Source organism: Thunnus thynnus, chromosome 9 (assembly GCF_963924715.1).
Source record: "Thunnus thynnus chromosome 9, fThuThy2.1, whole genome shotgun sequence".
NCBI classification, from domain to species: domain Eukaryota; kingdom Metazoa; phylum Chordata; class Actinopteri; order Scombriformes; family Scombridae; genus Thunnus; species Thunnus thynnus.
The window spans coordinates 27,970,137-27,982,694 of NC_089525.1; the positions used below are offsets into that span (position 1 = coordinate 27,970,137).

General features: G+C 40.1%; 1 protein-coding gene across 11 annotated transcripts in view; it reads right to left on the minus strand.

Moving 5' to 3' along the window:
* The window catches only part of limch1b (LIM and calponin homology domains 1b), a 95,877-nt gene that overhangs the window by 29,770 nt on the left and 53,549 nt on the right, over positions 1-12,558 (minus strand). For 10 of the 11 annotated variants that reach the window (XM_067599948.1, XM_067599947.1, XM_067599945.1 and 7 more), the window contains 3 exons: positions 7,720-7,750; positions 4,078-4,188; positions 1,555-1,753 (listed from right to left, as the gene is read on the minus strand). In XM_067599948.1, coding sequence (XP_067456049.1) covers positions 1,555-1,753; positions 4,078-4,188; positions 7,720-7,750 — 341 coding nt within the window. Of the gene's footprint in view, positions 1-1,554; positions 1,754-4,077; positions 4,189-6,568; positions 6,772-7,719; positions 7,751-12,558 lie in introns of those variants that run through there. The other variant, XM_067599946.1, reaches the window with a different exon arrangement.

Sequence of the window (12,558 nt, forward strand, 5' to 3'; positions counted from 1 at the left end):
GCACAAAGATACTTTTGTTTCGATGTCAATGGCAGGACTGGAAATCCTCATTGAAAGGTGTCACGAATAGTATGAATAGCGAGCCTCAACAAGCACGGTGGCTATGGCACCCGTTATATCATACTGTACATAAATAGACCCACACAGATGCAGAAATAGATTCAATTACTGTACAATAAAACAGAATTGCTGCAATATGCAATTTTGTAAAGGGATGGTAAAATCAGAGAAGAAAATGAGGAAGAAAAAAGATCAAGAGGAGGAGGAGAATTTATTTATCACTCTGTTATTTGTCTAAAAAAAGGAGGGGGGATAGTTGTGTACTGAATAGTCAGTTGAATGAATAGAAGCAATGAGGGGGTGTGGTGGGAGAATGGCTCGACAAAGTCAGAAAAACATCTTAATATCAGTATTTCAATCATAAGCGCTTATCTAATGTTCTACAACAGAGCTACAACTGAGCAGGAAGGGGTTCAGTGTCTCACATTGTTTAAACTACAGCTCAAACTGTTCCAATTTTATTCCTCTAAGGGAACACAGATGTATTAACTACAAATTACAACATGAACATGAAATTGCACTTTTTAAATCCCTGATTTGTATCAAATCAGAGTCAGACTCTTATGCGTGTAGCCTTCTTACCACTTTTATTTAATCACTTAAATCAGAAGTTGTCAGTGTTTCCATTAGGACAAATAAATCTACTGTCTTTTGTTTTACATCACATGACGAATGTCTGTCATAGGATGTCATCTTGGAGGAGCCTGTGTAACCATGACATAAGAAACAGATGTGGCCACATTTGTTATTCAAACTTGGCTCATGCATGCGTTTTGATATTAGTTATTTCATACTGACATCAGATATGAGTGATCTTAGCACTGATATGAACTCTAACACAAAGAAAGTACACGAGAAGCTTTCAAGAAAGAAACGTGGCGTGAATGTAGTTTTTGTCCTGGATTAATAAAGTTATAAAAGACTGGATCTCTAATATTTACATTTTTTAAACTATTTTATATTTCGATATTTTAAATGTTTTACTTCTACAATAGGTGCTGAGCAGTTTAGGGCATACACAGGCATTAATTCAAGGACATGCTTTATCAAACAGCACAAGAAATGTAGCTAAAATGAAAACAATGACCATATAGCTTGGCTTCAAAAAAGGCCTAAAAAAAAAAGGCACTTTATTCTTTCAAATAACCTTTGACCAGCTCTGGGCGTTGTCCTGCAAAAACACAGGGAGCACAACAACAGACCTTACTACAGTAACACTGGAAAGACAATGCACCTCATTTATCTGTATAGCGTATCTGTACACTAAATTTAACACAAACAAAGCAGCCCGTACTGAATTACTTCCCTTCCACAAGACAAATGACCATGGCTGAAGTGACACAATGCTTATTGAATAGATTTAACCTCTAGCCTTATATCTAAGGAACAATCTCTCTAAGTACATGATCACACCATCATAATCACTCTTAAACCAGTATTGGTATTAGGTATTGAGTTCTATGTGAATATAAGATTGTGAAATAAGTTTCCTACCATCGCTGCTGCCGCGGGCGACCAGGACGTCTGGCGACGGGGTCTGTCGTGAGCGTGAGCCGAAGGAGTCCAGGCTGTCGAACGAGTCCTCGCGGCCGTGGCGTGGCGGGGAGAGAGAGTCACTGCGTTCAGAGTCCCAGCAGTCGATGTAGCCACTGTCCCGGATGCTGCGTTTAGGGCTCTCTGCCTCCTCCACCTCCTGAACATTTATGCAAACACACCCAGGTTGCATCAAATGCACAAATGTGTGTAAAATGCATGTAGACAAAAGGGAAGAGACATAAAATCTGGTGCTCAGTGCATGTATATTGAGAAGGAATTCCCTTTGCATGAACATTAACTGAATTTGTATCTGGTCAAACAATATCTGAAGAGTTTGCTCATCACCACAAACATCATCATCTGCAGTTCTCCAACATCAATTGAACCTATAAAATCTCATTTACTTCTCTTGTCCTTTGCAGATGAACTCTCTCTAGCCTTCTCGCTCTTTCTCCTTCTGCCTTACTTTGTGTTATGTCATCCTTTTCTCTGCTTGAATCCCTCTCTGTCATTCTCTCTTCACCTCAGGGACCCCTCCCTCGGCCTGTCTGCAGTTGAAACATGTCTATGCGGCTAATGGAAGGTGGGGGAAAAGCCTTTCCTGTCTAGTAAAACACGTCCTGTTCCTGACCCCTGTATAGTCTGTTATGCAATTACAAACTACAGGATTTCTGTATTTCACTCACTGCATCTCTTTCATACACCCAATGCACTTGGGGAAGTAATGACGAATTTCAGTTTTTAAATTGAACCACTGCCAGAATGTTACGCCAACGCTAACCAAACTATTCTTGTTGCCTAAACGTAAAACCCCAAACCCATACATTATGTTTAAAAGGGTTTGAATTTACCCACATTTAAAAAAGGAAACATTTCTTACCTTATCTAGCTATGCAGATAGTTTTGGTTTTATTTGCCAAGATTTTTGGACAAATAAAATCTGCAAGGCGAGATACCACTAGTGCTATGTGAGAAAAAAAATATCTTTTTTCTTAATTTGGGTGAACAAACCTTTTAACTGATGCACTTATCCTAAGCTACGATCAGTGAGCAGCAAAAAGTGCAGCTACACCACACCACATTCACCTGCTTCTTGCATTTCAATCATCATTTTTGTGAGGTCCAGCTTCCATTTCATCATCTCTAAAAGAGCTGGGAAGAACTTGGAAGTGCCAATTTAATCCTGAATGCGTGCACCTTATGTGCTTTCCTTGAGTCCCTCGTTATTAATAATATCAGTATTTCCTCTATAATTGCACAGGCCTGGCGGACCACCAGGCCAATGAGAACCCCCATCAGGCCAAATAAATCTTTTTTTTAATGCCAAAAATAACACTAAATACCCATTTATTTGGACATCCATAGTGTTTGGGAGCCTCGGTGCAGCGCTGTGCCGAAATATGAGTCTACCTGTGTCACTGCCTGGGAAACTCTTGGTAGCGGAGCTCCTGTTAAGCAGTAGGGCAGTATGCAATGTGTGTGCATATCAAATGAGTAGTTGAGCTAGCGTGAACGGCAGAAAAGTGACGAGTGGAGTAGAGGAAAAGGTCGGCAGTAAGTTGTCAATAGGTGACAACTCTGGAAGTAAATGTACAATACAGTCTACAGTGTGTCAGTTAAATGCTGCAGCTTCTCAAGATAAAGAAAAGTCACGTCTGTTGTTTCCCCACCTGCTGGAAAAGTCAAGGGGGTTAGCACCAAAGTTAGCGACGAACGGCCTACCTGACGACGCTCAACAGAGAAACGCAGAAGTGAGAGATGTGTGGCTGCTAAGTCTCTCCCAAGTTTTGCATCCAATCCCCCCGCCTGACCCCCACCTGAGGCTACCGCCACCCCAATGCAGTCCACCTAGGGGAAATACTGAATACCTTTTCTGTTTCATGGAAACGTGGCTTTATTTTGTTCAACTGCAACGTGTGGACATCTGGGAAAGTTATTTTGCTGAGTTGGCAGTGGTTTCTCAGTTTTATAGAACAGCAAAGGGACGTCACATTGTGGAATAAATTGCATGGGGGTGACATCATGGTAATGAGTGGTTGTCATATGAGTATGTGTGTGTATAATTGTTTGTGTGTGTGTGTGTATGTGTGTCTTGGGGGCTAGCTAATGGTAATTTCCTGTCTCTTTGTGTCAGCAAAAAGGTAGAACCAGGTCCAGATGATTGACACTTGAGTCCAATTTAACAGAGGTCATGACTGAATCTAGGATGAGGGTGTTGTCCTTCACCTGAGATGATTTCTTAGAAGTCTGATACTCAATGCACCAGTGCATCCCACAATTTGTGTGTCCTTGCTCCAGGTAATTTTGTGATTTGGTTTCCGCAGGGATCAAACATGTGATCTTCTGCGTACAGGACTGAGCAGCTTCTCCATCACTTATACCTCATCATCTGTGGTTGCTAGGAGCTTTTTAACACAACCTCATGATCAACTACTGACTATGTTGTTCCTGTAGTTTAGATTTATACTAAACTTGCCAAACCTTTCGCATCTGTGACAGCAGGCCCTCAAACTCTTTCAGGTCCAGCGTGGGCCCGTTGTAGGAGGTACAGCCATTGGCAGCACGACCCAACCAGTAGATGGTGATTAGAACCTAAAGAAAATAGCGTATTTTATTCTTTTTAGTCAGAGATTGACAACATGAGATGAGAAAACTGCACATCATGTTGCTGAGAAAGAAAACCATGAAGAATAACTGTGGACAGAAAGTCAATAGATCATTAGATGCAGTAAAACGTGTAAAAGCCCACTGAATCTCCCATTTACAATAATGGCAGATGTACACTCTCATTACACTTTGTTTACAGGTTCAACTTGTGTAAAAGTATGATAATGTAAATGTGTGTTTGTGTATGTTTGTGTTGTCCACATTCATTAGTCAATAGGAGATAACAAAATCATACTATTTTCAGTCATCACCAAATTAAGACCTCTGGTGTAACCTCATGTAGAAAACACTAACAGAGAGAACTGTTTAGGCTGACTGTCTTCCTTTTCAAAACAACAGCAACACAAGTCATCCAGAAACCCTGAATTCATGTTCCCCACTGCAGTCCAAAGTCTAATGACACCCTGGATCCAGACATACTGTCAATTACAGTGTCACAACAAACAATTCAATGTAAACTGAGCCAGTTTGTTAGGAGCTTGACCAGCCTTTACCACAAAATGAGTAAAATTGCATAACATTAGGGTACTGTTATGTAATGGGAAAAATGACCAATTAAATCAAATGGGCATATTTACATGTAGGAATACAGGCAAACACATGAAACTTTCCACTTATCTTCTAAATAGGTGAAATGGCTATGAATAATATTTTGTCAGCTCATATAGCTTAATGGTTGTATTGAAGGAAGGTAAGAGTGCACACACTTCACACCTCAAACCGTTCTGCACTCTGTTCCTTTCACTTCTTCCTCTACAAAACAATACAATCTGGTTTCCTGGTCATCACAATCCAGCCATTTCCAAAGAAGTTACATGTTAGCTGAGGCTTCCTGCACAAACATGACAAGACCTGCTAATATACACTATCCCTTGAGGGCCTGAAGTGATTTATATTTGCCTGTTAGCAAGCTTAGCCGTCACCGCATAAATTATCAGGTCACTCTCATCTCCTTCAAACACGGCGCTTGTATACAATCTGCAGTAGAAAGCGTCTCTGCTTTTGACTCTTGCTTGTCATCTAATGTCCCGTAGTAACACTGCAATGTGAACTGCAGCTTTCTACATTCATTGTAAGTCCATTTTTTGAGTCAGCTAAATACCTAAAATGCAAAATGCACAGAATGACTCCAGCCAAGGGAGCTCACACAGAGCTGCACCTTTAGCACTGTTGGCAAAGTGTTCCCAGCTATATTTACTGTGTCCATGTCAACCGGCTCTCCACTGGGATTGCTTTGATAAGAAAGCTCAGCATGGCTTAATGTGTTTATTTCAGTCATACTGTCACTGTAAACACACTCTGCCGTTCAAACACGCATCGAGGAAGAGCCGGCCTGCTAATCGGAAGAAGCACAAAGCTGAAGAGTCATTTTCTGTGTGACACTAGAAGCTACTGGTTTTTGTTTTTATCTTTCATTGACATTCATCTTCATCTAACGACATGCAAATGATGTTTTATTTGATATTTTGTTACTGCAAGGGATGCCACTAATATAAACGTACAGTGCTGTAGCCATAAGGCACCTACTGTGGCCGTGGTTCATTATCTGCACAATTTAGCATCCTGAGCAGCAGGGTTTGTCACCAGTATAATGATAACATCCAGGCCAGCTCCTGTTAGAAGTGGGTCATCACCAAATGTGTTTCAGTTGCTCGCTAGTGCGCTTTAAACGCATCCATATTGATCCCAACTGCACGAACACAATGGTGAAAACATGCCACAACCGTGCCTGCGTGATTCAGATGTGCAACACTAAACCGACAACAACCACAACCGTACAAAAACCGAAACTTGGACACTGGCACCGGAGTTACAGTAGCTTACAGAAAAGCATTGTTTGAGAACACTTCAGTGGAATTTTGACTGACACAGATATAAACAATGGGCCTGACAGTGAAGAGATCATTACAGTGCATCGTCACACTAGCTTTGCCTCTTCAGTTTCAGCAGCTGTCTACTCTGGCACTTGTGGAAAGACCTGTCAAAGAGGTTCCACTGAAAAAAAACCACAATCATCTCTTTGTTTCATGTGCACACATGTGTGAGTGATCCATATACACAAGGGCATGAATAAACCAAAAAAACAAACACATACACACAAGTCTGTGCATGCACACATTTAAGCACATCACAATCAATCCGCAAACCAGAAACGGTACATGTACCCTTTCGGATTCTCACACGCAATCGGCCCTTTTAACACCTGCTCCTACTGAATGATGATTTCATGACATCAACAATATCCCACCAATCCATGCAATGATCTCACTTTACTTTAACCTTACATCTGTTTTCTATACAACACCTTTTTCACCACATCAGCAAATTCCTCTCGGTGCAGTTCCCCCTTCTTTGAATATGTGATGAGCTGCAGAAACAGCAGCTGTCAAATCCTCAGTCTGCAGAACAGATCCATAGTGTAATAGCAGGTCCTGGCTAATGCGATGGTTAGTGGGTCATCTGCTATTGCTGCTATTTACAAAGGCTAACGTGGTGCTGAGTGTCCCTGTGTGTAGTCAGCTAAATGAGCTAGCAGCCCGGGCCAGCTCTGCAGCTCCACACATTTACTTGTACGGTGCACACCAGCATCACAGAGAGGGAGAGAGACAGAGAAAGAGAGAGAAAGAGAGAGAGAGAGAGAGCATTGACTGCAGAGTGGGCAGGGCTAAAATTGTGTGTTCTACTTCTTAAAGCAGAATTATTAGAAAAAAGAAGAGGATGTTGAGGTGCGTTTGAGCGTAAATAGACAAAACAGACTGAGTGAATAAACACAGAGACCTCAAATAACCAGAATAGAAAGAAGTAAACCTGGTAGAATATGCAGTAGAAGAGAACAGAGCAGGTAAAACATGACTGGAATTCAAATATTTGAAATCAAACAAATAGAGACAGAAATAGCTGAAGGACAAATAAAATGAAATAAAACTAGAAAGGGCAGACCGAGCAGAGCTAATACAGGTAGAATAAGTAAGTGATGATGTATGTAAATAGACGAAGTGAGAAGAGATTAACTAAGAAGAGAGAGAGAGACAAAACAGACAGATGACAGACAATAAGTAGAATAGGCAGAACAAACAGAGCTGGAAAATCCTGAACAGACATATCAACATAATACGTATAGCTAGAAGAGACAGTACAGAGACCCAGTGCATAGAATAAAACGATTAAAGATAGGATGGATACAAGTAGAACAATGCAAAAAGTTAGTTATGATGGGCACAGATAGTGTAGACAGAATAGAAAGTATTCTATCTAATGTGTTAGAATAATACAGTGCATAAAGACAGAGTAGAAAGAATCGGTAAAGCTGAAACAGACATGATAAGAGCAGCTGTAAGAAAAGAGTGACGGCCGCAGCACAGACAGAAAACACTAGGCTATAATAACAGCTTCCTCTCAAACATACATTTAGCACACAAACAAATCACCCCACTGTAATCCAGAGGCATCACTTACATTTTTTAGCTTTCGGCTGCAGTCACTTCCCCTGAGGAGAATAAGACAGAGAGAGAGAGACAAAGAGTGAGATGTTGATGTTTAATGAAATATATAAAACTCAACAGCTCCCACATACCCACACAAAACAGCATCAACAACAAAACCTTTTGTACATATGCAGGAATCTACAGTGACAGTAGCCCACACAGGCTGAACTTACAGACACTACAATTGCATCTCTGCATCTCATTTGCTGTTCGGTGATGTATTTATTTCATATTTATTGACCATCTGCAGCACAACTGCACTTAAATTTGATGGAAGCTATTAAAGATTTAAAGAATAAAATGCAGTTTCGGTGTTAGCGCCTCAGGATGAAGAGCAAAGGTGTCTTCCTAGAGCTGCCATTTTGCACCAGCCTTCACTGTTCACAGAGACGTATCTTTCTTCCACAGAAATTTAGAGGAGAAAAATGTCACAGTGGCCAGATGGTTTGACTGCCAAGTGAGAGGGGAGGTGCAGTGCAGAAACACCACAGCAGTGGCCACTTAGCACCACAGATGTTGCCAAAATGAAAAGATGTGGATCTTGCGGATCACCACTTGAAGCTATAAATGGGAAGTGGAAAGAAGCAGTTGTAAAACTGACCCCAACATACACTTGTGTTGTGGAAAAACATATTTCTAGGCTAAGAGAGGGAGACAGATTAGCACCAGAGAAATAGACTTTTATAGACACATAAAGACGGAGATACAGCAACAACAAACTCCATCATTCCTTATCTGTGACTGTTAAAATCTGGATATCTTAGTCAGGTCAAAGGTTCAAGAAAACAAGTCTTAAATAGTGTTCTCAAGACAGAGTTGAGGCAGAAAAATGAGTCCTCTAGCTTGATGACCTCAGGCAGGAATGACCTGCAACTGCCAGAGTCTACGCACCCTTAAAAAGAGAAGTCAGGCCTCAGACTGGATTATGACCAAAAAAACTCTAAGATTGTACTCGGGCTCACTGGGTTTAATGCTCTGCAATTTTACCAAGTGCTAGCCCAACACCAGCCTTACAGGAGATCAATAAATTATCAGAATTCACACTGTATTGACAAGCGACCAATGGAGAGTAGCCAAGGCGGGGTGACGTGGTCTTTCTGGTGCTAACTGAACAGTCTGGCTGCAGGCTAAAGTGTGTATGACAGTGGCTTTCTCATTATCTTTGCAGGTTGCCTTAAATATAGATAATAAATCACATTGTAAGATCTTATTTTTTATAGGTTACTTACAAATATGAACAACAGATCAGTTTATATCCAAAATAAACCAACATCTATGAAAAACACATTGCCTTCCATGGGTTAGGAATTGCTTTTATGCGTACAGGTTTCCATACATGGAAAATACAGAACCTTTTAAGGAAAACTGTGGATAACAGTTACTATATATGTCCAAGAGATAAATACGAACAACAGGTGTTCTTATATACTGCACTGCAGCAACCAGCATCATCTGTTATGAATAAAAGATAGCCAACATGGATGATATACTGCATTACCTCGTCTACCATATGCACATAGATGTGTATAGAAGTTGAGGTTTCTTTAATGTCTCTGAGTTACACCATAGAATAATACTGTTGTTGCACAAAAGCTACAAAAATATCTGCAAAGTGTAAGAATCTCATGTGCATTTGACACTTCTGAATTTACTGTATATATTATAAGACTGTTTATAACTAGTTTCAGGGGCTTAACGGTCACAAAGACAAACTCACTCAACACACTCAAGTGAAACCCAAATTGCAGTTGCGTGGCTTTTCCATGACAGCAGTGACCTGAGAAAGAAAGAAAGAAAGAAAGAAAGGAGGAGGAGAAGAAGATCGAGGTGAAAGTAGCTGGAGGGGATGATCTGTAAATCCCCCCCCCCCCTCGTCCTCATCCTCTCTTTCTGTCAGCTGGACTAAATAAACATGGAGACAGGTTGCTTTTCTCTGCTGTTACCTTGTAGAAGCAAACCTGACGAGCAAACACAACAGATTCCACGAGGTATTAGATCACAGTTACGGGCCCCAGTCAGTATAAACCTCTGTGATATTCTGTGGAGATAACATACTTGAAAATATGCGATATACAGTAGACTATTGGTGTTATTCTCACTCTTTCTTTAGGGAAACCATAAATATATAAATGTACTGTATGTAAATGTGACCAAATGAATAACAAAAGTATTACAGAATCATTATTGAAGAAACATTATTTTACAGACCTTTTTAAAAAAGTCAGATTACATTTTTCGTTGACAAAATATTTTTACAAAGCGGTCAGATTTTTATGAAATGCTGACTGATGTTTTTTTGCGCCTAAAGTTCTCTTTTTACCAGCTGTGTCTTCATCCACACATTTTTACAATTTAATGTTTATAATATTTCAAAAACTTACGTCACATCCAACAAATGTTTTATCAGTAAAAGTACAACATATTTCAAAAGGAAGTGCATTTTTTGAATAACTATTTAATGCAGGCTTGGCACAATCTGTATGTTTCACCACATAAAAAACTCCTGCCTATCTGGTTTTGGAAGTCCTGAAATGTTTTTTTTTTTTTGTTAAATATCTGTCAAGAAAAACCTCCAAGAATTGTCCATTTTAGGCTTTATGTTGCCTGGTGAGAAGTTGAAGAATTATTACTGCTAATATGACCAGGTGTATTTCTTTTAGATGAAAGCACCGAAATATTTTCCCGTACTTACTGACAGCTAAGAGTAACAGTTACTCAATACTGATCATTACTAATCCTGAAAGATGTTTTCTTGTGGACATGCATTTCTGACTTTCATCATATTTAATTCGACCCAGCTGAGAAAAACACATTTAATTTGTATTTTATTTCTTCCAGCGTTTTCAATTTATTAGACAGCTGAATGGAAACACAGCCACTCTCTCCTCTCCTCTCCTTGACTCTGCCAGGCAAACTTGTCACTTATCTTGGAAATCGATCTCTTTCCATCTACACGCAGAGGAACGGGAGATATTTCAGGCCTGAGCTCATAGTGTACCAGAACCTGCCTATCTTTACGCCTCCCGGTCCAAAGCTGCTTCCTAGATGAGTAAACACCTGCCCGAAGACTGGAGGGCTTCCTGTCATGGGTACGAGCTGCGAGAAAATGGCATCCTGTATGACACATGGTTACATAACCTCTGGAACGAACACAAGGACACTAAAACAATGACGCCAATGTTTCTTTTCAACTTTGTGATAATTGTGTACATATTGTCCATATAGTATATTCTTCATTATATTTCTAGAGTGAGCACATTCATATTTGTTTAGTATGAAAACATCCTTGCTTGCCATAGAGCAAGACAATCCATTACAGTTATAATGAAGCTTTGATTTAGTTGTTTTTGTTTCTCCTGCTTTATATATTTGTAATAAGCATTTACAAATAGCACACATTACATACGAACATGAGGAAAATTAAATATTTTATCTGTTATCATTATTTCAAATTCAAATTTTCATGTGTATAAGCGCAACAGTCCATGCCTGGTATTCTTCTAACATGTGTGTTTGCCAACTTTTAATGCCGCGACCTTGTAACGTTAGCTTGTCACTAAAGGGAGGCAGCGAGAGCGGCGCAAATGAACAAAATGCAGTTAGACTGGATTTCATGTGGCAGTATTGACTCATGAGCTGAGGCGAATGCAAATTGGACATGAAAAAAGTGCAGGCAAGAAGTGTAGATATGCATATTTTTCCTGAATGATCCGAACCCCTCTCTCAAACTGGCTGGACACTGAAGAACCACGCCGTCCTGTTCCAGAAAGATTTCAATCTGATTAAACTCTGACATGATGCCGATGACGTCGAGTCAATTTGCAACCGGCCGTGAACACGTCTCACCCGGTTTCTCATAGAGAAAAAAAGCAGGCAGTGAAATCTGGTGTTCAGTATTTTAGGATAAACTATGCGGGTTGTGTTCAAATTCATTTGTGCAAATTACGTGTTGTTTCGATTTCATTTAAGTTGATACTTTAAAAGCCTGAACACACATATTATTCCTTTGACTTATGTCAATGATCTGAAAAAAAAACACCCCAAAACATCCAAATATATCACTTTATAAACTTTAATGACACATCCATGTCTATTGGCAGGGTCTCTTGTGTGCTGGCAGTTACTGTCACGCAAGGTTTGACAAAAATATTTGTATTTTTGAAACCAAAAAGTTGGAAAAGGACATGATTGTTGGAGAAACATAAATAAAGCACAAGGCAACAGTAAATGAACTTTGACAAACAAACACCAGTGTCCCATTTAAACTGGAGCTGAATCAATGCAACAGAATGATGTTTACTCTTGTAAACTTATGCTCAGAAACAAAAGCTGTATAAACATCAGTGTATACACACACACACACACACACACATACACATACACACACCTCAGTGCTACCAAAGGATTCCTTGTCCTGACAGAACCAGTCAAGCGGCTCCTCTTGAGACCAGCTAAGATTAGCACTGTCCCCCCTCTCTCTCTCTCTCTCTCTCTCGCTCCGTCTCCAGCAGCACCTTTCTAAACCCTTCTGTGAATGAAACCTTGTTGATGCACAGCTAGCATGAGGACATCACATGCCACACACACAAACACACCCACACGTACACTATATAAATATAAATCTACATGCACTTGGCTTTGTTACCAAGCAACAAAGTAGGAGTCACGGTTCAGTGTGTGATGCAAACCCTTGTGTTGTGTTTGGACAGAGACCGGTTGTGTCTAACAGATGTGCTATTGTTGCTTCACTGACACAGGCTCATACAATTATTCCATTGACTCTCATTTACTTATTTGTGTTGGCAGTGAA